The sequence below is a fragment of the Pogona vitticeps genome, chromosome 6 (genome assembly GCF_051106095.1).
Source record: "Pogona vitticeps strain Pit_001003342236 chromosome 6, PviZW2.1, whole genome shotgun sequence".
NCBI classification, from domain to species: Eukaryota; Metazoa; Chordata; class Lepidosauria; order Squamata; family Agamidae; genus Pogona; species Pogona vitticeps.
This window is the reverse complement of record NC_135788.1, coordinates 17,668,013-17,693,946: the sequence shown is the minus strand read 5'-3', so window position 1 is coordinate 17,693,946 and position 25,934 is coordinate 17,668,013. Positions and strand designations below refer to the sequence as shown.

Genomic DNA, 25,934 nt, shown 5'->3' with positions numbered 1-25,934 from the left:
TAAGAAGTAAAAGAATACATTAAAAACCTAGAACATTATTTATTAAATAATAATGGCATGCTGTCTAGTCAATAGTGACTGATTGCAACCCTTTCCAGGGTTATCTATGTAGAGAATGCACAGAAATAATTTAGCATTCCTTTCTTCTGAGTGATGTGCCCTGGACTGTGCTGAAGGCCAAACAGGCTGGCTTCTATGATACACAGTGGGGAACTGAACTCCCAGTCTATGGCTCTGCAACCAGATGCCTATAACACAGAGCTGTCTGGTCAGTTGGAACAGTAATTAGCTCATGCTAAATGTCTGCTGCACAATAATAAAGCAGAAAAGTAAAAAGTCATACTACAGTACAGAGCTATTTTTAGTGAAAAATATGTAGTTCTTCAGATATAGATGGATTACAACTATTGTGATTTCAATTACTGACTATGATAGCCGAGAGTAACAGGAGTAACGCAACATGTAAGAACCCTGAATTAGAGCAACATGACCCTTGCACAAAAAAAGTGATGCATTTGATTCTGGGCCAAATCAGAACCAGGAAAAATCATTTCTTCCCCTAAAAAGGTATGAGATTCAAACTCATTTTCTTTTCTAAGAGATTTCTAAATCTCAGAGATTCTAAGAAATTTCTAAACTTAGAGTGCTGTCCTCTGAAGATGCCGGCCAGAGACTGGCAAAACGTTAGGAACAACAACCTTCAGAACACGGCCAAAAAACCCACAACAACCAGATTTCTAAATTTTTGCTGGTTTTGGGTTTATAGCAACTTAATGGCCCCATGAAAGTGTGAGGGGAGATTTTGTAAACCCCTTCCAAATGTCAGAATCACATTTGAAAGAAGGCTTGTCTCACTTACCCTGGGCTTTGTTTTTAAAGGTGTACAGTAAATCACCATAGCCTTCCTCATATGGCCACGATCCAGGATTAGAGCGAGGAGCACTCGGGGAAACAAATTAACAGAACTTTATCCTGATTACACCAATGGAGTGGGTGTTGGAATATTGGAATGCTCTCCACTAAGGCTGGGTTGGGGGCAGACTGTAGACCACAAAAAGCCATGCTGTACATGCTCTACTCATTCATATACTGTACAGTACTTGAAACTGGCTACTATATTTCTGGCCTCCAGGGCTCTCGAAGCAATATACAGTATTAAAATTATTAAAAGCAGATGAAAAACATCCTCTAAAAAGTTTTGAAAACCAATCCTTCCAAAAAGCCCACACGCTCTCGAAACAGCGCACGGGCCATCACAGCCACTTCGAAATCAGTCCATCTACTGTACAGAAAACCGAATATTATAAATTAATAAAACATATGGTTCGTCCTACGTAAGCCCAACGGTCTATGCCTACGTCATCTGCTACATTCTGTCGAAGGCCTGCCGCTTCACCCAGCCAATCACTGGACGGGGGGGGAGGAGGAGGAGGAGATGGTAAACAGAATGACCCGGAAGTACTATAGTCACGTCTTGTTTCCGGGACTGGAGTCCGCCCTAGGACTGGAGTCGGCGGAGCCTGTGCCGGCGGAATGAGGCGGCCATTTTCCTATAGAGCGGAATAGCTGCCGAGTCGTTTTTTCCTGCGGAAGGCAGAGCCGGAGAAGCTAAGAAGCCGTCTTCAGAGTGCTGGTCCGCCTGCCTCGGGGGCGGAGGCGAGGAGGATGTTTTCCTTTTCTACCACCGTGCAGCCTCAGGTAAAGGAAGGCCCGCGGGGTCGGTAGGGGAGGCCGCTGGAATGCGTTGTGGGACGTCGCTATTGTTCTGCGTTGCGGAGGCTGAAGGGGGGTCCCGTCCAACCGCGATGGCCGCGGGGGTGGAGAAGGATTGGTAGACTGAGGAAGGAGGCTGCCTCCTGGCGGGGGTCTGACGGGGGGGGGAGTGAGGACGGCGAGCGTTGACCTCGGTGTGTGTGTGAGAGAGAGAGACAACAGTGGGAGGCGGGTGAGAGGGAGAGAGAGGACTTCCAGCGGGAAAATGCTTAAGAACGAATAAGGGATTTGTCGGGTTCTTTGCTTATTCGCGAATAGCCAGGGGCCTCGAAGAAGCCTGCGAGCCAAATACGCTTCCTAGTCCGCAACGAAAATCCCGACCCAGCGAGCCAGCACACACACACACACACACCCCGATTGAATGTTTTCGGCCTCTGGTATTCGGAGGTGTAATGCCCTTGAATGTGGAGGCTCCCTGGAATTGGCCTTGATGAAGCGGATCCCTGGTCTGTTCTTCATCCTTTTATGTAATCTTCTGTTAAAGCTGAGGAAACAAAGGATTCTTAATGCATCTTCTGCAGGATAATTCTAACAGTTAACTGTGAAACAGCTTTTTCTGTTAACATAACCTGCTGTTCCTGAATTTCTTAGGATATGGAATTCTGGTATAAAACAGTGCAGGGAAATTATCCACTGGAAATTATCCAGTTTCGTAATGCTACAAAGTTTTTTTTATGTTCTAGTTTAATTGCCATTTTATGAACTATACCTCCCACACGCCTAAGCCTTTTCCTGTTGGATTGTGGCTGCCGGTATAGAAAACCTGTAGGTGAATTGGCAGTGCTTTAGGTTCAGAGGACAGTTGGGAGCACCGTTTCTGAGACCTCAGAGGCTGTACTGTACTAATACAGTATGTAGTGGATAAGAACAAGGAACCTATGTAGTTGCCTTACATGATTATTGATCAATCTAGCCCAGTACTGTCTTTGAACAGAAGATGTTCTTTTCAGAAAGCTCCAAACTGAAGTAATTTGATCACATGTGGAAGAATTTTGACTTCTATCTTGGCTTGATTTACAATCTGTGGCAGTTTGAAAACAGTCTCTGAGTGATATGCTTGGGGTATCAAATATGGACAAAATCCCAGTGGGCAATCAGTAACCTAGATCAGTGGTTCTTAACCTTTGGTACTCAGGTGTTTTTGAACTGCAACTCCCAGAAACCCCAGCCAGCACAGCTGATGGTGAAGGCTTCTGGGAGTTGCAGTCCAAAAACATCTGAGTAACAAAGGTTAAGAACCAGTGACCTAGATTATCTACAGTGGTGTAGTGGATAGAGTAGGGCTCAGGAGGGCTGGGTTTGAATCACTACGCAGCCATGGAAGCTGACTGGGGATATATGGAACTGGTAAAACCACTCCTTACATATTTCACTTAGCTTGGAAGCCTTGTTCGGGTTGTTATAAGTTGGTTCCTACTTGACAGCAGGTAACCCTAGTAAGTGACATGTGAGATCAGCTTGTTGAAAGGATTAGAAAAAAGTGGCAGCTACTTGCATCTTTTACATTATGTGAACTTGTGTTAGTGTAAGAAGTCTGTATTCTTCCTTTCAGCAACTCAGCTTTTTGGGCGAATGTATGTATTCTTCATCTTCAGATGAGATGTCTGAGAATTTTGAGGCAGAGCAAAAGCAAAGCGTGCTGCTTATATACCGTCCCATAGCGCTTCAAGCACTCTCTGGGCGGTTTACAAGTTACTTATGCAGGCTACACATTGCCCCCCCCCCCCCCCCCAGCGAGCTGGGCATTCATTTTACCAACCTCGGAAGGATAGAAGGCTGAGTCAACCTTTAGCTGGCTACCTGGGATTGAACCCCAGGTCGTCAGCACAGTTTTGGCCGCAGTGTAGCAGTTTAACCACTGCGCCATGAGGCAGTAGTATCCAGTGAGAAAATTTCATCCATCAGTACGTATGTAGAATGTTTGTTGGGCATAATGCAACTAGGAATTTGGGAAGGCAAGAGCATAAGGAGGGCTGGAGAAGTTTATTAAAAAACATAGTTGTAGGGGGAGAGAGATCCAGAAAGCCACTTTTTTGAATGGTAACTTCCAAGCTCCCCGAGTGTAGGAGTTGCAGCCAAAAGTAATTTCCGTAATCTCTTTCTTGGAAAGTTATAACTTTGCACTATAAAATCCAGTAGCGTGTATATTTTGTAAAGTGAAGCTACTGACAGAAAGGTTATAGACTGAAAAAGCATTTAAAATATAGAGAGATTAAGTTTGTTTATAGATAAGATGTTAATTAAGTTGGCACATATCGGGTTTCAAAGCCTAATTGGTATCATAGTAACTTCATTCTTACTGACTGCATTTTTCAGTTTCTGTCTCTAAAGTGATTATATTTCTTCCTTATTCTGTGGAGTCCAGTAAATATTTAAAGACATTTAGAGATAACTAGGCAGGCAGTATGTGTTGTATTAATATTTTCTGTCTAAATTGCATAGAGTGTTTATAAATGTTTTAAAAGCAGAAACATTTTAAATGATTTCACATAATTTTTATATCAGGTCACAGTTCCTTTGAGTCATCTCATCAATGCCTTCCATTCACTCAAAAGTCCAGTTCCATCTTTCACTGCAGTATCTACTCAGTATGTGCAGAAGGAAATAGCACCTGAACATGATGTGCAGAGCAGTGAGGTAAGAGTTCTCGGCTGGGATAATAGATTTATATGTGTGTATATTGTTTAGGATTATTCACATGTAATATAATTCAAGTGTTACTTTCAAGAGATTCTTCCCATGTTGTTTAAGGTTTGGTGCTGTCTGCAGAAATCCAACAATACTATGTGGTTTTTTTAAGTATACAATCAAGTTACTGTGCAAATATTTCTTTGTGCATAGTTGATTAAGTTGTTTTTGTTAACTTCAGTTATAACTTATTATTCATAACAGTATGAAAAATTAGTCTTTCATTGCCTGCATGTACTATTTTCCTTTATATTTGAGTAAAAGAAACCAAATTCAAATTTTGGACTGGAGGACCACACAATATAATTAATTGATAGGAAATTTAATAGTCTGAAGAAGTATTAAACACAAAATGAATGCCTGGGCATCCAGAAATGAAATAAAAAGTAAGTGGTTTCTGGCCTGCTTCTTCCTTTCTGAACATTTTTAGAAAGAAGACATCTCAATGCTTAATTGTTGGATCTTAATTTTGGAATAATTTAATTTCCATAAATGTTTGGCAGCTTTATCTATTTTTTTACAGCCAGTACTTAATCTGCGTGACCTGGGACTCTCTGATTTGAAAGCTAGACAACTTGAGGAACTGGTGGACAACCTACTTCCTGGGTTCTCTGTAGAAAACAAAATTCCTTCACATTGGCAAACATCGTATATATCTGCGGAGTCCTTCTTTGAAAATAAGTATGGTAGGTTTTTAGATATTGTCTTAGCATAATGGGAGTGTGGAGTCACTTACCGAATTGAGTCTTAGGCAATGTTGTGCCACATACCCTGATATTCTGATTGTGAAGAAGAGCAGCCTAGTGTGCTGTCCTCCGAGGATAACAGACAAGAGTTAGTGACTGGCTGTGCTGTAGGAGAGTTGATCCAGATAGATGAAAGAGAAGTGAGATGGAATAAGGCAGTAGAGGTATTCCTGGCAGAGGGTAGACAAGCCAGAGAAGGGGAGGAGTTGATCTGATGAGGTGGGACGGGAGTATAAAGGAGGAGGAAGAGAAAAAAAGGAGGGAGGAAGTATGAAGTTGAGAGAGAAGATCAAGCTGTGCAGACAGAGGAAAAGGGGCTTCAAAGCTATGAACCAGTTGAATTAGTTCATGAGTTCCCAAACCTCAGAACTGGAAGAGGTTTACTGCCATATCCCCCGAACTTGGTGGAGAAAGACAAGCCTAAGTTGAAGATGGAATGGAATATGGTAGCGGTGCCACGTCCCCAAGATATAAGGAAGAAGGTAACTTACATTGGTACCACCAGTTACCTGCCATATCTGGAGGGGAACTAGGTAAAACATCCCTGTTGCGGGATGATTTGTGCAGCCTTGAGTTTCCCAACCTGGAACCAAACTGTTCAAACCCCTCATGGGATGAAGAGGGAATGAAGAGTAAAGAATGGAAATGGAACGAATGTTAAGAGTTACAAGTTATTGCCAGAGTTGAGTTTGTTGGACCCTTTTTGTGTTGATAACTCAGAAGTTAAAACGAATAAAGAAGCCCTGTTTGTACCTTTATCCTCGTCTCCGTCTATTTTTCCTGTGGAAAAGAAAGACCCACCCCCAACAGAGAAAGAACCCAATCACACTGGTATTGAGACACACCTGTTTTCTGTGTGGTTGCTATGCCAATTTCTCTGAAAAGGCCATTTTTATGCCAACAGGAGTCAAGAACCTATGCTAGTTTTATTTTTGCCATTCTTTGTTTTTGCCATTTTGCTAGTATTGCCATTCCCTGTTTTGCTTACTTTATTTACATAATCCTAGTTATAATATGCAAACAACTACTGTTGGTATTGGTGGTGGGGATAATGTTATCATCAACCATAGAAGAATTAGAAATTTGTAAAACAAATATTGACAGCCTTACATTTATAAATATTAGTAAATATAAATTTTATAAATATAAAATTTGTACACTACCCAGTTTCCCCAAAAATAAGACCTAACTTGAAAATAAGCCCTAGTATGATTTTTTAGGATGCTTGTAACATAAGCCCAAAAATAAGCCCCAGTTAGGTGAAATCTCACCCTCCACTATTGTGCAGCAACCAGAAGAAGATGGCATGACTGCATTTGAATAAATGTAGATTGCTGTACATGAAAAACATAGACCATCCCCTGAAAATAAGTCCTAATGTGTTTTTTTGAAGCAAAAATTAATACACTATAAGACCCTATCTTATTTTGGGGGGAACACGGTAGTGTCCATCATCTTGTAACTACTTTGCCCTACCTTCAGAAGCTTCAATGGCCATTTTTCACTGCCCCCCTCCCCACACAAACACCACTAGCTTTCTGCAGTTCTCTTGCTCCTTCCTAAAATGTAGGAAATAATGGGGTCACAGAAATGGGTTTCGAGGCCAGATTTAAGAAGTAATTAGTCCACTGTGCCAATTTCTGAAACTTGTGTTTATTTTGTCTCTGTTATTGAACTGTAATAGCACACTTGAGGTTCTGAAGTGCTTTGTTGTCCAGAAGCTGCTTAGGTTTAGCAATGGTGCTGTACCATGTGCCTTTAAAATATATTTTCAACTGTTTGCCACCTAACATTGCTTCCAATAATGATCTTTTTCTTGAAATTTTAAACTATTGTACACTCTCCATCTCTGTTACTGTTGTTATATAGGCTGGTATAGTTTAGTAGGTTGGAGCACCTGTTTGCAGAGCTAGGGAGTGAATAGAGAAGGAGCTCAAACCTACACCCAGTGGTTTTGCCTGAGCACTGGATAAGATATGTGGAGGGTTCCATGCCAAGAGTTTGCTGAAATTGATCAGAGAAAAAAAAAAGGAAATGTAATATTTATTCTATAATTACATATCCACAAATTTGTCATCAAATTGCGTTGTAAAGATACAGTAGATAGGTCGCAATAATTTTAAATAGTACAGGAATGCACACTATGTTATGTTTCATTTTTTAATACTGAGGGCTGCAGGTGCACTTCTATTTCAAAAAGTTTTCTTTTATGGTAACCCCCCTGCAAACTATAGAAGTATCTGAATTTTTTAGAAATTATAGAAATATACTTTGTTGAATCTGTATGCTACTATCTACTCTTTTGAAGGAGCTTTCTTAATGGCAGTAAAGTGTAGATTTGGGGCTAAATCCAGTTTTAAACCCAAATATTTTAACCTCATTTTAAAATATTTTTTATAAAGTTTCAAAGCAAAATACCAAATTTTACCAGTTCTAGTCTTTTTATGTCAAAAGAGAAATAAGTAATTTTTATCATCATTTTTTAGGTTTCACAGATGTCTTTAGAGTCTTGCATTCATCGTACCCATACAGACGAAATCCTAGCCTCCTCCAGAGCATACGTTCAGATCTTCAGCGTTGGCCAGGTAGGAAGCAGGAAATTCCTTATTTCTGAATATGGTTAACAAATCAAGGAAGGAAGTATGCTGTGGTTTAGATACAGAACTTTCAACCAATAGAACTGTGCTCATGGAAATAATTCTGCTTGAAGGAGAAGGTGATGCTTGCCGATTTCTTCCCCTGAAATGTTATTCCAGAATGTTGGGTGATCCCTTGCAATAGTGCAAGAAGTGGTTCCCTAGGATTAGGGGGAAGGAAGAAGTAGAAATCACCTCACCAAGTTTCTTGGAGTTCAGTCCTTTCTGTTTGCAAAACAAAGAATCTGGATATAGGCTGATAACATTCCATTTTTCTGTTAATCAAGTATAAAATAACATGTTTGAACTTGGAAATAGTTGCCATAGTCTTTTATTCTTCCTCACAAGAGTAAATGGCTAATTATGGCCATTGAGCCATCCAGTATCGTTTATTTATTGCTTAAGTACAGAATTATGGGTTGAACTCTGGTTAAGATCAAGAGTTGGCATGTGAAGCTAGCATGTGCTAGTGTGGCAATGGATACATGGGTTCAAAGTTCAAATTTGTGATTTGAATGATATCATCAAAAACAACTTTTTTCTGCAAGTCCTCCCAACTACAGCAGCTTTTGAAAACTCAGAAATGTCCAGGAAGTTAACTGTTTGAAACTGTTGACTTTGTTACAATGAAAGCTACAAAAATTCTTGTATTAACAGGTTTTATTTGGCTTAAGCATTTGTGAACCATAACTATTTGTGAGAAACTAGTCCATAGGCCACAAAAACCTTTTGTCAAATAAAACTAGTTACTTTCAAGATCCCCTAAGTCTACGTTCTTATATAGAGAAGATCTTCAGTTGCTGAGCCTCTCTAGAAAAATATAAGTTTCAAAGTTGTGCTTAAAAACACAGTTACATCTCAATTACTGTTCTGTCTTGTTATGGCACCTCTATAATGTACATTTTAGTCTTACGCACTTTTCCTTGGAATAGGCCTCATTGAATACTGTGGAATTAGGGTCTGAGGAAACATCCTGTATAGGATTGTACCAGCATTGCTTAAATAGCATAACTGTTATCAGGATGCCTCTTCTAAGCTTGTTTGAGAGATTTTGCTTTCTTTAATTTGAACAGTAGACACCCCTGTGTAATATCATAAATTGCTTTACAAGGAAACTACTAAATGTGTAGCATGATGTTGATCAATCTTACTGGGGAGTCACACCAGTATAAGTGTAATTGCATAAATTGCAGCAGTGGATGCTTCTGATTGAGTTGCCATTTGCATTACTGGTTGTGTGCCAGGTCACAACACGTTAATTAGTGGTATCACCATAGCAGGTCACATAATTACACTTGATGTCAACATAAATATCCAACAGGACATTGGCTGTTTAAGTATAATACATCCCTGTATGTTTTAAGTTTTCATTCAGTCCCGAGGTTTTAAGACTCTGAAATCAAAAGCAAGACGGCTGCAGTCAACATCAGAACATGCAACAGAGACAGAAACTGTTGTTCCCTCATTTGTAAAGGTAAGGATCTTTTACATCATGATTATGGCATGACAGATTCTTCAGAAGATTATTGTTCTCCTAGCTTTTTGCTGGAGTCACTGAAAAAAGCTAGGAGAACAATAATCTTCTGAAGAATCTGTTTAAAGTGGAAAACAAAATAGGTAAAATTGTATAAAAAGTAAGTGTTGGGTTTTCATATCAAGATGAGTGTGCAGATGAGATTAATTATCTAATTGGAGTGTTTATGTAGAAAAAGATAACTAAGGAAGAAATTGCACTGGGTATGCAGGAGAAACCACCATGAACTAAATAATAAATAGCAATCTTTCTTATGTAAAAGCTTCGCAAGTTCAGTTGAGTGGAACTGTAATGTGTAGCCTGTATAAGTAAATTGTAAACCGCCCGGAGAGTGCTTGTAGCGCTATGGGGCAGTATATAAATCCAAAAAAATATATATATATATTTTATAATCCAGCAATAAGAATGTCTTATCAACTTCTAGATAGTTGAGATTTCACTTCATTTATTTTAATGATTTTTCAGTATTCTTAGAAAATAGTTTTCTAAGCTATGAATTAGATTTCCAAGTATGTGTGATAGTGGGCTTACAGCTCTTAATCACCTATTTATGGAAGGGTTCCAATGGCGAATGTATGGTGGAAATCAAGAAATATTAAATCCACAAAATTTATTGATGTTTATGTTAGAATTCAAGCATTTAATATATTTAGTTTGTTCTTTTATTTTTATTCGTTTCTTTTACAAACTAATTAAAAATCAAACAAATCTTTAAAAAAGCTTTTGTACTGATACTTCTTAATTTTTTTAAATTAAGTGTTCTTGATACCAAGGAACATTACAGGGCAGAAACATTTGAATAAAATAAGGGATTTGGTTGTTCCTTGTAAGAATTGGTTGTTATTTAAATAGTAATATAGCTGGTTTTTAAATCGTATTCTTAGGGGTTTCTACTAAGAGATAGACGACCTGTGGAGGAAAGTTTAGAAAAGGTGATGAAAACAAAACACATACCTGAAGCTCATCAAGAAGCCTTTAAAACTGGGTTTGCTGAAGGTTTTTTCAAAGCACAGGAGCACTCTCAACGTACAAATGGTCAGTTGGTGTATTTTTTTATCTACACTGTTTATAGAAAAATGTTTTGGCAAATAAATTTCCATTGTGACCATTCTCCTGTATTGCATTACATTTGTAGAAGAAATATAACAAGATGTAAATTTCTCCTCTATCTACTGTACTTTTGTCACTGTTCTCATTCCCTGACACATCCATCAGCTGATCTAGTTGATTCTGCTTATTGGCTTCCTGTATCTTGTGGGAAGTTTATCATGCATTCATATGTTATTTTCTTCTTCAGATGCCTTAAGACGAACCCGTCTCATTCTTGCTGCTATATTGATCCTGGGTGTTTATGGTTTGTTTAAAAATCCATTTTTATCGGGTAAAGGCTCCTTTTCTGATACTGGTTTGTTAACTTTTCATTCTTTTAAATTTTCACTTTTTCTTTATGCACTAGCTTACAACTGTGTTAGATATAATCATTTAACAATTAATATCATAAGCTGAATAAACTCACAAATAGTTCATTCTTGTCTACAGTAATCCGCTGGTTATGGCTAATGTTTAATTTTTCTAAAACAGTATTTGGGAAGAATATATCTTTTAATTAGACATATTTTGTTTAAGCTATAGGCAGTTCAGTCTTAGCATGATCTTGAGTGGCATGATCTTGGTAATGTTTTCCAGTACTGTACAGTGCAGATGCTTTTAATTCTGTTTATGCTGCTATTTGTAAACATATAATTCTGTACCAGGAAGTCTTAAAAGCAGATATTCAATATTATATTTATATATTTCTCCATAATCTTCTTTAAGATGTTGTTGCACTTATTTGGGTAAATGCTCTCCCAATAGAAGTTTGGTTACATAGGTGATATGATTCAGAGGGTGCTGAACTGCTTAAAATGTTGTGGGAGAAACAAACATTTGCAGTATTTGTTTGGGACTCAGTGACTGAAGTCCTGTTGCTTATCTTAATAAGTTGCACTAGAGCACACTCATTGAATTAGTGGGGATTTAGTAAGTCGACTCCTCCATAAATTCCATTGATTTAAATGAGCCTACTCTAGTTGTGACTTATGGTGTAGTACCTATGTGAATCAATGGAACTCACCAAATTCCCATTGAATCAGTGAACCTTGTTGCAACTTACTGTGCTAAGAAACAGAATTCAACTGGTTAGTGTTATAGGAATACTTGGTGTTGAGGTACATTATTTCTGAAACTAAACAGTTCTTGGCCCGACCTCTCCTGACAGTCACGTTAGAGTGAGGTATAAGTATAATCAGTCATATTTTTGAAGAATTATTTAGTTGTACATTCATCAGTGTAACACTAAGAGTAAAAAAAAGTGTTGTGAGAAAAATGTAGACCTAATGGCTTTGTCTACTTTGCAGTGCGTTTTCGAGCAGCCTCTGGACTTGATGCATCAGTGGACCCTGTTCAGATGAAAAATGTAACTTTTGAACACGTCAAAGGAGTAAGTTAAGGTGTTGGGATGTCCAGTAGTTGTTCAGATGAATTGAAATTTACCTTCCGAGGTCGGTAAAATGAGTACCCAGCTTGCTGGGGGGGCAATGTGTAGCCTGTATAATTAAAATTGTAAACCGCCCGGAGAGTGCTTGTAGCGCTATGGGGCGGTATATAAATCCAATAAATAAATAAATAAATAATCAGTTCCTGAAAATGGCAGAATTTGGCAAAATGAGAATTTGTAAAGACTTTCTGCATAAAATACTTCCTTTAGATCAAAAGAATTAAAATGACCTAATAATAATGTGAATGAATCTACATAGCAAAGTAGATTTTCAACTCTGGGAGGCTTGAAAGTAGAGACATCACTGCTACAGTTCCCAGGAAACCAAATAATCATGGGCATGATACAGATTCTTCCAGTGCCCAAGACCATATTTGTTACTGATAGGTGTGTGGGGTGGGGAACATCTTTAAAAGTGAAGTGTGTCACTGGAAAGGAGGAGGAATCCTCATCAAGGGAGGAGGTATGGGGTAGCCCTGTTTCATTGCAGAAGGCAAGGAGTGTATCCCCAGTGAGTGCCAACTGTCAGATGCCATTTCTGGAACTGGATGGAGTGATGCATAACAGAGGGGTTCCCTTGGGGCCAAAGAGGGAACAAGAGCACAGAAAATAGTGTAGAAGCCCCAGTGTCAGGTCAATTAAAGATCATGGCGCTGTTCTGGTCGTCGATTTCCTCCAGACTGTCACCCAGGCGTGTTTTTACATTGCTCCCTGAGAGTGTGTAGGGTGCGCTCTCCCTGCAGCCTTTGGAAGAGAGAGCAGGACTTTCCTTAGTGAACTTTGGCAACCCAGCGATCGGAGGATTGCCAGTCATCAGAGTGGGTTGCGGGCAGCGGGATTGGCTGCTCATTGCAAAGACTCACCAGCTTTCATTGCTAGACTGTCATTGCTTCAGCCTAGGAGAGACAAAGGGAGGCGCACTCTTGTTTGCGGCGAGTAGGAAGGGGAGACTCGGAGGCATGCCATGTTGCCGATGACATTCAGTCACTCTCTTGCATGCCTTCAGGGGACATTTAAAAGTAATTTTCACGGTTGTAATTATAATCTACCTAAAATTAGTACAAACAGCCCAAACTATTGTAAAAATGTTGTTCAATATGAAACATTGACACAATTTATAAACAAATGTATTTCCCTTCGTTTCATTGAATACAGGTTGAAGAAGCTAAGCAAGAGTTGCAAGAAGTTGTAGAATTCTTGAAAAACCCTCAGAAATTTACTGTACTGGGAGGTAAACTTCCTAAAGGTAAGTTTGATTTTGCATTAACTGACAGCTGCTTTGGTAGAGATATTCTGACAGGGTTTTTTTTTTTTTTAAAAAAATTTAATTTAACTTAATTTTTTTGGTAGTACCTCTCGATTTCAGTGAAGCAGTGTTAGGGCTATGTGACACTTTGTCACATCCTCTTCTTACAGATTGAGTAGATTTCAATTTAAAAACATGTCTAGATAAAAGTAGTTCTAATGCAGTCCAATTAACTATTTTCACAAAGGTACATGGAAGAGTCACCTTTGGAAGCCTCTAGCAAAACTTGCTCCTCCATGCACCTTCAGCAGTCTCAGGGCATCCTCACAACTCTAATGCCATTTTCTAACTTTCTGAAGAAACAGCATAGGAATGGCATGGACATGAGAGGACTACCTCCTGTCAGTTTGAGGGCTCCCAATCATGTAATTTGGCCTGGAGGGGGAACAGTTTCCCGCCGCGTTATGGGACTCGGAGTTCTTTAATTCTGAAAATCCCATCCATATGTTCATATTTTTAGTATGTACAATTAAACACGTATCCTTTATTAAACAATTGTCCTAGTTGTAGGTATGCTGAAAACTGTAATGAGCAATATTTGCACTTATTAAGATACTACAAAACAGAGAACAAGTGTATATTTTGATGTAATTAGATTCCGATGCCTTTATTTTTCCAGGTATTCTGTTGGTGGGCCCCCCAGGTACTGGCAAAACCCTTCTTGCCAGAGCGGTAGCAGGAGAAGCTGATGTTCCCTTTTATTATGCTTCTGGGTCTGAATTTGATGAGATGTTTGTTGGTGTGGGAGCTAGTCGTATCAGAAACCTGTTTAGTAAGTTGAATATAGTTTATCGTTTCTGGCCTTGCAAAGAGGTGTCAGTAATGTGGATAGACCAGTAATATAGGACTAAATTTTTTCAAGACTTATATTTATACTTAATTTCTTCACACACACACTCCAGCCAACTGAATAGATTGCAGTGTAGTGTTAAACAAGTTTGACAGTTTCAAAGTTGTCTTAATTTAAAAAGTTGCTTTTATATTCTTCAACAATGTTAGAACCCAGAGCATTAATGCTGCAGCTGTTACAAGATAAATATTTTTTGGGTGAAAGCATATAAGCCACAAATACAAATAATAATCCAAAGTAATATCCATGTACGAATTGACATTTTGGATATATACCTTTAATCCGAATTAAAATTGTGATTAATGTTTCATTTTCAACAAACATACATAGAAAAGTCTCTTCCCCTCCTCCCCAGAACTTTTATTTTTTTTCCTCCCACAGCTCTGAATCTCTGATATACCACACTGGCTCTTCAGTTATAATTCTGTGTGGTCCACTGATACATTTTAGATTTACGAGGCAAGGCAAGCAAAATGTTGCCTTGCTGGTAGTCTCTTGTTTTGTTTGGGGGGGGGGGAATTGAACATTTCCAACCACCCCTCCTCTCCGAATTCTGAGTATCTCTTAGGATCCATTTGTTATGAGGAAACCTTTTTGTTGTGGGGACACAGGATGGGGGAAGGTGTAATTTCTGAAAATCGCTGCTGGGATTTTACTAGCAGTGCACTTGTTAGAAATTAAATATTTCTACAACCATCTTTGAACCCCTTTGAATCCCATCACTGGGGCAGATACACTTGAAGGTGTAACTCTTTATTACTGCAGAACACTTTCAGCTCTCTATTAAAATTAAAAAAAAATCAAACTGGCAAATCTTACAAGGAATCAAAAATGTTATCTTTTAGGATTTGCATTTTTCAGGAATGTGAATTCTCTTGGACCCACTGTGATATAATATCTGGCCACTTTGGAGCATGTTTTTTTGCCCAGTCTGGAGAGAAGTGTTTTATTTTTTCCCCCTTTGGAAAAATAATAACAGTGGTAGTTTATCTTATGGAAAAGTGCAGGTTTTATGGCAGAAACCCTTTGGAATTTTGTATTTAAAACAAGGGAAGAAATGAACCACTGTGTGAAGAACTAAGATGACATATTGTATTCTTAGGGGAAGCCAAAGCAAATGCACCTTGTGTCATATTCATTGATGAGCTGGATTCTGTTGGTGGCAAAAGAGTAGAGTCTCCAATGCATCCATACTCAAGGCAAACTATAAATCAGCTTCTTGCTGAAATGGATGGGTAAATACTCAATTTTGTTTCTAATTTGGGGGATTATTGCTTGTGTTGTAACTGTATGGTGTAAGGATAATAGATGTTGGGTTCAGAGAGAGAAATATGTGGCCTCAAAAGTAAAGAATGTGAAATCTGGTATAGACTTCAAAAGTGGAATATTTTGGCTATTTACAAGATGATCCTCAAACTACCAATTATGGTGCATCTGAATGTCCAGTCTTTCCTGATTTTTCAGTACTCCAGGCTTCATGTTTGGGGGCATTGAAAGAGGGATGCAGACACTCAGGAGAGAATACATTCCATGTCTTAGTAGAAGGTGGTCTAAGAACTTCATTCCTTACTTTCCCATTTACCTTTAAAGGTATACTTGTGGTTTTGGCTAATAAAGTTCTAGAATCACCGTGGTCACATACCTTATGCTTTGAAAATGGCTTGGGCCGGCCATCAATAACCATAGGATAGGCTATACAGTCATTGTCCCAATGGGAAGCTCTGATCTGCACTTTTGTGAGAAGAGGTACATTTATATGGATGAATAGGTTTGGGATGGATGGCAAAGCATGGGTGAATGGATATGTGTGAGTATGCACTCGAGAGAAAGAGAATGAAAAGGGAAAGAGAAGATGAGGTGACAGAGAACAGGGCTCTGCCCACTAGCATGGCTTAGCATTCTCAGTGCACTGGATCTGCCCACCAGGTACATGGTACCCAAGTGCTATTCCTTGAGGAAATACAGCCCTCAGTTTGAAAAAGATTCTGAAGCCTTGCTGTATGAAGTATCTGTGGTATCTGTTAGATGCTTCTCTAGATAGTATTGGAGTTGGGCTGGGCTCCAGTTCTAGGTTTATTCCGATTTGTATTAACTGAAGCTCTTTTTTCTTTTCAAAGGTTTAAGACTAATGAAGGAGTCATCATAATTGGTGCAACAAACTTCCCTGAAGCATTAGATAAGTATGTGAGCAAGATATGTAACTGCTATATGACAGTTATGACACTGGTGAGGGTGGGTGGGAAGAAATAGATTTCTAGGAGTCAAAATGCTGCTGCTGAATGGAAGGTCAGTGAATGGGTAAGCAGCAGCTTCTAGAAATTGGTTCTGGATGAGCATACTTATTTGGCCTCCGTGGAGAAGATCGGGCTGGATGAAGCTGAGGGAAGTGGGTGAACCTCTTAGCTCCATCTGCCAGGCTTCTCAGAACAGTAGCAAGGAGGAGTGTGGTCTTTCAAATTTTTGGATTCAGTTTCCGAGAATCGTCCATGAATTTTAGGAATTGCAGTCCAGACACTGGAATCAGTACGCTATAGGTCTCCCTGGCAGAAAAGTGCTTTTAAGTTTTTTATCTGCATTGTTGACTTTTCCAGCCTTCCGGTTTCCTGTTGCTATTTCGTAAAAGAAAGAAGGAAGCTGCTATGATTCTTTGAGGGAGCCATAGTCTCACTGCCCTTTAGGGCTCTGTAGAAGGCTCCTCCAAAAGAACCGTGACTCCCTGGAAGTATCATGGCAGCTTCCTTTTTTTCACAAGTCAACAACAAGAAACAAGGCCGGAAGAGCTGCTGGTGCAGATAATAACTTGAAAGGCTTTTCTGGGTGGGGAGAGGCTACAGGAGTGCTGCTTTTGGGTTTCTGGGTTGCAATTTCCAGAACACTTGCAGGATTCCAGGAACTGAAGTCCAAAAATTTGAAAAAAAAAACATATCCCTAGATCCGGCACAGTGTTTGCACACATGCACAAAGGGGCTGTGGGAGGAGAGTGCATCCAGGGGTGGGAGATCTGTCTCTGCGGCCTGGTCCAGCTCAGGTCATGGACCAGCACTGGGCTGTGGACCAGGGGTTGGGGACCTCTGCCCTAGATAGTTATAAAATGTATGTTGAGGGGTATCTGCTTATGTAAACTAACCTTTAGTTGTCAACTAAATATATATTACAAGTTTTACCAGTATACAGCTCTTAATTCTAAGGAAACAAACCAACAAAAATACTTTAACATATTTTGGTCAAAAGCAATTTTATATTTGTTCTGTAATTCACAGAGTTTTTCTCTCCCATTTATCTATTTACTTGATTTAGCGCTTTGATACGTCCTGGTCGCTTTGACATGCAAGTTACAGTCCCCAGGCCAGATGTTAGGGGCCGAACAGAAATTCTAAAATGGTACCTCAATAAAATAAAATATGATGAAAGTAAGTAAATTATGTAATTTTTACCATTTTGAAAAACAAAGATACAGAAAATTGCTGATAGGTGGTGTTGGTGTTTGAAGATCAACTCACCATAGGAATATATCTTTAAGGAAACATTATCAGTTAAAGCTTGAATTAGGAATTGTCTGCCCTTGAATAATATTAATATAATGGTATGTCATCAAGTCATTTCCAACCTAATGGACATATTTTGAATTTCAACTGCCACAAGTCCCTACCAGTGGCCAGATGAGAGTTGTAGGCCCAAATATCTGATAAAAGCCAAATATCCTCCCACCACACTAAGGGATAGGAATGTGAGGTATGACGATTCCTAATTAGAGAGGTTCTTGCAGTTTTCTTTACAGTTGCAACTGATGATACATGTGCAAAATCTCTAGCTACATCCATAGACTATCTTCTTTTCAGTGAAAAAAATCATTAATCCATTGAAACAATTGCTATTGATTCTCAGCTTTCTCTTCTTATTTACCTATTTTACAAGTACTAAGTTAGCTGTGTAATCAAAACATTCATTTGGAATGAAATACGGATATAATAAGTCACTTTTTTGCATTTTATGTATGTACTACCCTTTTCCCCTGAAAATAAGACCTAACCTGAAAATAAGCCCTAGTATGATTTTTCCGGTTGCTCATAATATAAGTCATACCCCCAAAATAAGCCCCAGTTAAGTGAAGCCCTGCCCTCCACCATTGTGCAGCAGCCGGAAGAAGATGACATAACTGTATTTGAATCAAGGTAAAAATAAAACATCCCCTGAAAATAAGCCCTAGTGCATTTTGGAGAAAAAATTCATATAAGACCCTGTTTTATTTTGGGGAAAACACGGTAGTCAGTTAGCTTATCATGAACCTTTTTTGCTGAATTAATATAGAATTTAGTCATTAACTTTTAATGTGTTCTTATTCATATAGGCATTGATCCAGAAATCATTGCAAGAGGTACAGTAGGATTTTCTGGAGCTGAGCTGGAAAACCTTGTGAATCAAGCTGCATTAAAAGCTGCAGTTGATGGAAAAGATATGGTTACTATGAAGGAGCTAGAATTTTCAAAGGATAAAATTCTTATGGGTAGGCTCTTTTTCTAGGTAAAACAAGATTATTTTAATTTTGATACTGAGTTTATTCAAGTATATACTTTAGAAACATTAATTTTTTATTAGTAAAGTTGCAGCTGTCATTTTGGAATACATTGGGTTTGAACAGATGCAAGTGTTTTTAAAATATACTTTACTCCTGACTCCCCAGGTTCGAATGTCATTGTAGTGGGTAGCAAATATGGTATTAATATGCTTCCATAATAAATTTTGGGCTCTTGCCATTAAAGACTGGGACAGATATCTATAAACTATTCCCTGCTCCAGACGACTGAGTAAGAACTTAGCACCCCACTGTTGAGTCTCTTATGCTGAGAGCATGTTTGGTTCCCTTGTGGCTGGTATTTGGATGTGCCATCTCTTTGTTCTGTCATAATTTTTGACTTGGTCTTTCTAATCCTCTTATTTTGAATATCTGACTTCTAACTTTTTAGCTTATTGTTCGTGTTTTATGGATTATATTTGTATTTGAGGAACTGAAGGGGAGGATATAAATGCCTTAATAAATAACTGCAGATTGTAACTGTAAAATTAATGGCTAAAATCCTATTGGTTACCACTTGTGCAAATAGCATAACTTTTAAAGTCAGATAGCCTCTAGTTAAGAAATTAGACATTAGCACACTGTAGTTGGGTTTGGTGTGCAACAAGTAATGTTGACTTGTTAATTGCAGTTAATTTACCTCTAAAAGTTTGCCAGTGTAAAATCTCAGCAGGGTTTTGGTTAATATAAAGATAATATATCAGAAATGGTTAGATAAAAAGTCCTTCCAATTTAGAGCGGAAGCATTAGAACCTAAATGAGTCCAGATGTGTTATTCTGAGTTATAGGAATAATGTTCATGTGCAATTAAGACCCCATTATGTATTCATTTTCAAGGGAGTATTATGACCATTGTCATGAAGTAATTTTTTTTTAAATTGTCAGAAGATAATCTGCTGTGTTGGTGTGAGTTAGAAATATAGAAAGCCCATCTTATCTCCATCTTTAGGGATAGATCTTTGAAATGTTTTAATCTGAATCATGGAACTGGTAAAAAAATCCGTTATGTGTTACATGCTGTCAAGTTGGAACCCATTCATAGTGACCTAATAGGGCTTTGAAGGTAAGATATTTAAGGAGTGGTTTTACTAAGGGCTGGCCTTAGTAAGAAGTCTTTCCAGCTCTGCAGTTCTATGATTATTATCATCATTTAATCTTCATTTTATATACTTATTGGGAATTCATTCTCTGGTTGAAATCCTGTTTGCAGAGGTATGCCATCAGGGACTGATGATGACACCAACTATAGCAATTTTTCAGAAATAACAAATTTCCAGTCCCTCCCGCGAAGTCTGCAAGGCTCCTGTGGGATCCCTTTCATTGTGGGGACTGCAGGAAAGGAGAGGAGTCTTTAAGTTCCAGAAATTACTGCTGGTGGTAAAATAATCAGTTTTACAGAACACTCCTAAAGTTGCAGAACAGGATTTTGGCTTCGGATTATGTATTCTTATTGAACAAAATAATTTTGCACATGAAGGGAAGTATTTGCAGACTTGGAAAATGTCACAGTTTCCAGAACAAGGAGATTAAACAGGACAGGGGTGGAATAAATTATTTGAAACTCAAACTCTGAGGAGGATGACTCCACACTGTAATATTTGGTAAAAAGTTCCACTTACAATTTAAAATCTTAGATTTAATATGTTCTCGTTTGCTTTCCTCCCAGGCCCTGAACGTAGAAGTGTGGAAATAGATGAAAAAAACAAAACCATTACAGCTTATCATGAATCGGGGCATGCCATTATAGCATATTATACTAAAGATGCAATGCCAATCAACAAAGCAACAATTATGCCACGAGGACCAACACTTGGACATGTGAGAATTTTGAATAAGCTTTGACTGTTTTGCACTTGAGAAAATTCCCAGTAGAACTATAATGTTGAAGATTGTTGATATGATTACATGGAATCATTTTAAGCCTAGTTGAACAGTTCTGTCATTAATTGCAGAGTAGATGTTTTAGGGAAACTTTGTTTTACAACTATTACAGCTCAGAAAAATATATCAATGTAATTCAGGGAGAGTATTTTATCTTGGACTACTTCATTTTGAACTTCAGGACTACAGTGCTCAAATACCTCAACATGATAGCTCAGTAGCCTAGGTATCTGGCTGTAGAGCCAGAGGTTTGATTCCCTGCTGCTGCTCCTTGACAATGGATTCAATGATCCATAGAGTCCATCTCTGTATTTCTAAGATTCTAAGGAATATTTCATTGCACAGGTAGTGTGACGTACTACAGAATAGATAGTATTATTCATGCTTTAAGGAAGATTTCTTTGGATTTAAATAGTGATTGTGTACAGTCTTCTTAGTATGAAAACAGTTGTACCTCCTTGGGTTGCATAATGTATTCACATTTAATGCTGTGAAAAATGTGCAGTCTGTATATTTAAGGATTTGAGATATATGTTTTTTGGGAATTCACTCCTTTTCTAAAAGTTATTGTGAACTGTAGTGCCAGATTATACTGGCTTCTTAAGTAGCCAGCTAGTCCAAATAAGCAGATTGCTCCTGCAGCCATAGTAGCATCAGGATCTATTTCTCAGCTTCAGTAGTATGGGGTGTGTACATGTGTAATTTACTCTGCTGATCTCAGCTTTGAACAGGCAGGGCAGCTTTCCAGAATAGTGCAGGGGCAGATAAGTTTTGTTCAGACCTTTTTAGAGTGTGTGTGCATCACACACAATGGAGTGAGCACGTTAGCCAGGCCCTATCCATTATTTCTTTCAACACATGCCAGTGACAGTCTGAAGACAGGGATGCTGTGCTGTCTATGTAGAATCCCTGCAAGAGCCAGAGGGAGCCAGAACACCAGACTGTATCTTTCATACGTTGAACATGATGACAGACAGGTATAGCTAGCACTCATGATTTGGAGGATAGATTGGCCAGTAGCTGCTGTTTATCTATTTGCTTGTTACGGGGCAGTTGCTTCTCACCTTAAATAATATTTCACGGCCTGTGGCAATTCGTGTCAGAACTTTAAGGACTTTCTGGATAATGCAAATATTCTGTATTCAGTAGTAGATTTGTTCAGTAGCATGGAGGAAACAAAAGAAGAGCTGAGAGCAGATATCCTGGACTCCCATCAATATTTCAAGCAGATAAAAGTAGATAGTGGTGGTGAAATCTAATTACTGTTTTCTCAGCCACTAATATCTTCTTATGCAATTTTGAATTAAAGGTGTCTTTGCTGCCTGAAAATGATAGATGGAGTGAAACTAGATCTCAGCTGCTTGCACAAATGGATGTTAGTATGGGTGGAAGAGTAGCAGAAGAACTCATATTTGGGGGTGATCACATCACAACAGGTCAGTAGACATCAGAAGAAAATAACCTTCAATCAGTATATTAGCACACCTGTATAATGTATCTTCGTGGCCTTAATTGCATCTGTGTCCTTTTTCGTTAGGTGCTTCTAGTGATTTTGACAATGCTACTAAAATAGCAAAGCTCATGGTAACTAAGTTTGGAATGAGTGAGAAGGTAATATTTCTCTTAATCTCTGTTTAAGTTCAGATATTGTCCTTTTTGCCTTGTCTTTTTGAATCATGAAGGACCAGGGCTTTTATATTAAAATGCTGTTATCTGCTGCTGGGCCCTTTAGATTACAGTAAAATCTACATGGAAACGTGCAAATAACATCAATCTTTGTTGATTTTTTTAAAATGCCGTGTGTGCTGTAAATGGTAAATGCCTTCTTTCACTGGTGATTGTGCTAATTTTGTACAAAATGATCTTGACAGAATAGCCATTTAGCTTTCATTTTAAGTGAGCAATACGCTGAGCCTTGATTATCCAATACTTTCACAAGACTCTGTAGTTCATGCTATACAGACTTGAGTTTCACATCACATGTAAAGGTGCAGAGGATGGTGAAGCAGTGATAACAACAGCTTCATTCTATATGCCCATGCCCTGTAGAGGAAGAGTCATTTTAAATAATGTGTCCTTCCCATCATCCCCTGCATGCAGGGGATTTTGAATACTGTAATATGATTTATTTTTGTTAATTAGCAGCAATTACTGAGAGTTAACACCATTTGACTTCTGTTGGCATAATTAAGCAGCAGGATTTTGTCCGTTGAGTATTATAGGACATTGAAATGTTCTTTTAAATATGCAACAAAAATAAACACTTCTCTCTTGATCCTCTTCCTGTTACTGTAAGCTTGGTGTCATGACCTATACAGAAACTGTGAAGATCAGTCCAGAAACCCAGTCTGTAATTGAACAGGAAATAAGAACACTTTTAAAGGTAAGAACAATTTTGAAGCTTCAATTCATGGAACAATTAAAATAAAAATTGAATGCTTACATTCCTTGCCTCTTTTAGTATTCATATTAAGAATTGTACAATTAGAAGTGAAGCTTCACTGCAAAGTTCAGAAAAACTGCTCAAATTGTTTATAACAAACCTCTTTAACTAGTTTAATAATAAAGTTTGCTTCTCAAACATTGCTGCTAATGAGTCTTTTTCCTTAATAGCATCTATTTCTTATTTTTCTTTAATTTGCGGGGTGGACCTACCCTTTACTTTTTCCAATAAGTGTGTATGTGTAAAGTATGAGTAAGATTGTGATTACATTGTTTTAGCATATATTTTCAAATTTATTATGAATACTAAATGCACCTTTCTGTGATAGGACTCATATGAACGGGCGAAGAATATACTGAAGACCCACGCAAAAGAACACAAGAATTTAGCTGAAGCATTGCTGACCTATGAGACTTTGGATGCCAAAGAAATTCAGATGATTCTAGAAGGGAAAAAACTAGAAGTGAGATGATAGTGTCTTTGTCAAGCATGCTGATTGCTTATGCAACAGTTTCCTTTTGAAGTGTAGCTTTTTCTTCCTGATGTGTGTGGTAATAATCACATTTCTTAAGGATAAACACTTTTGTCTTGTGAGCTTTTGTTACATTTTATAAATGTTTGTCTTTCCTTAGAAAGAGATGCAAGGAGCAAATGAAGTTCCCACAAAGATAGACGTGCAATCTCAGGGCTGGATCTGACTTGTTGGAAACCTCATACTGAAGCTGAATAGTATGCTTTTAAAATACTTTTATCTGCTTACTGCTCCATATGGACTGTGGTTTATCTGCTTGCTGTTTTCTGTCATGGGGCAGAAGAATATTCATGGCTACTAGCTATGATGGCCAAATGGTGTCTCCAGCATCAGTGGCCGTATGCGTCTGAGTACCTTTTGCTGGGGAACAAGAGTAGGAAAGTGCTCTTGCACTTACACCTTGTTCCAAGAGGCATCTGGTTGGCCATTGAAAGAGTTCTGATCCTGTAAAGCAATTACATTCTCAATTTTGTAGCTTTAGACACTGAAGTTCTTCAGAAGAATGATACTTCTGTTATTTAGAAAAGATAACATAATTTATTTAATGGGTCATACAGACTTTAGGAAGTCGAGGGCAGCCAAAGCATTACCACCTTTTCCCCACTGGTCTTTGTATATATGCAAAAGTGTTGGAATCATTTGAGCACAATAGGAGACATGGGCAATAACAGATCAATAATATCTCTGTGGATTCCTTTATCTGTATTTTAGAACATCATATTTAGGAGAGAAGGATGAAGAAATACATGTGCCACATCTGGGAAGTACACAAATTGTATGGGATGTGACTTCAGAGCTTTGAAGTGTCTATAGTGTTGGATCTTTAAAAATAACATTTTGAAAGTCTTGTCAGATTTCCTAATAAGTATTGGTCAGTCAAAGAGTACTTAGTTTTCTCTTCCGCTTTGTCAACAAATGCCTTTTGTGTTTTGTCTTTTTAGCCCATTTTAGACATATGTGCTGCCCACATGCTGAAGTCTAAATCTGTTTATTAGCTCCAATTAGAGTAGGCATGATCAATAAATAAGCTAGTTGCCTAAATCCAATTGAATGCTCATTAAGTGAAGATCCTTAACAGCACTGCAGTGCCAAGTTGTAGAACCACACGGGTTGTATTGTCTTCATGCATCCAGTCATGCTTCCTTCCTGCACCCAAATGTTACTGCCTTCTAGCTTAAATTGTGCTATGCCTTTACCCAGGAGAAGAGGGTAGATGACAAGGGAGCTGCAGCAGTTGCCAGTGTGATAGGCAGAGAAATGCCTGCAGGTGAGGATGGGAAAAGAGAATGGAATATGTGTTCACTTCACTTTGGAGAGAGAGACCAGACAAGACAGATGAACAGATAGAAGGAAGTCAGGCATACTGTCATGAAGGAAGGAGGCTCTAAGTACATAAGAGAGGCAGGCACAAACTGCTGTCCATGCACATTTTGCCCAGACAGATAAAATAAGATGTACACCCATCCAGAACAACTACTGGGACTTCATATCTCTGCCCCTTATAGTATGTATAAAGCAGCAGGGCATGCAGTAAATGGGTATCATCTTGCTCACCACTTGGGCTGTTCTCTATGCCCCCTCCCAGGAAGAAGGTGAACTTGTCAGAGAAAGCTGGGACTTCTTCTGCTGCATGTTGACATAAATATCTCCTTCTCTCTGCTGCAAGGACATGATTGGGATCAGCGATGTTGCAGCCATGAAAACCATACACATGAGGAGGTAGTGGATGCCTCCTTACACGTAGTTGTGAAAAGTACAACTGTGCAGAATGATGTACAGGGATAATGCCTCAACTGGATATAGGCCAGGGAGTTTTTTCTAGTTGAGATTAATAATTGACTTTAATCCTTCAAGGAAATGTATTTAAGCATTTTGTAAAATGCTGGAATTGGAGTAGAGATGTAGTACGACAGTTGCTACTAATACCCAAACTCTTGTTATAACTTTAACCATGGCACTTCACTATCTAAAAAGGTCTTTATTTCAAGATTTTTGAAGTGTGTTGTGCTGAACAGTGGGGAAAAGTTGATAATGATTTCCATTTAAAACTAGGGCTAATATGGTGTTTTGCTGCAAATACCACTGATAATGCAAGTACTTTTTAATTAGTAGAAAATTATTTTTATTTCATTGTATCCATTATTTCAGCACAACTTTTTTTCTTCTTTTTCTGTTCAGGAACCTTAAAGCGGTTTTTAAAAACAAAAAACCAAGATGCCATGCTGACATGTACCCTTTTATATTAATACCTAGTAAAAGATGAACGAGTGCACCATGTTTGGCACCTCCCTTTTTAAATAAACATTTCTTGTAAATATGCAGAATGCTTCACCCTTTTTTCAAGTGTAAAGTGCTTTATTCTGGTTTCCCTCTTATGTAAATTGAGGTGTATAAAACATATCTAAAGCCTGTAAATAAATTTGAGAGTTAAGCAAA

At 38.4% G+C, this 25,934-nt stretch overlaps 1 protein-coding gene across 6 annotated transcripts; it reads left to right on the top strand.

Annotated features, from left to right (window-relative positions):
• Positions 1-1,406: 1,406 nt before the first annotated feature.
• On the top strand, positions 1,407-25,934 carry YME1L1 (YME1 like 1 ATPase). 6 transcript variants are annotated; one of them, XM_078378622.1, is made up of 21 exons: positions 1,407-1,698; positions 4,279-4,410; positions 4,985-5,147; positions 7,694-7,792; positions 9,208-9,317; positions 10,262-10,412; positions 10,675-10,758; positions 11,774-11,856; positions 13,069-13,159; positions 13,839-13,991; positions 15,172-15,304; positions 16,187-16,249; positions 17,367-17,479; positions 18,418-18,573; positions 20,309-20,460; positions 21,833-21,959; positions 22,061-22,134; positions 22,820-22,906; positions 23,295-23,429; positions 23,599-23,695; positions 25,677-25,934. In XM_078378622.1, exons 1-20 carry the CDS (start codon positions 1,666-1,668, stop codon positions 23,662-23,664), a joined length of 2,205 nt encoding a protein of 734 aa, XP_078234748.1. In that variant the 5' UTR covers positions 1,407-1,665; the 3' UTR covers positions 23,665-23,695; positions 25,677-25,934. The 6 variants fall into 6 exon arrangements, with proteins under 6 accessions (XP_078234748.1, XP_078234747.1, XP_020656860.3 ...); XM_078378621.1 differs by having other exon boundaries at positions 25,084-25,934; XM_020801201.3 differs by having other exon boundaries at positions 10,675-10,782.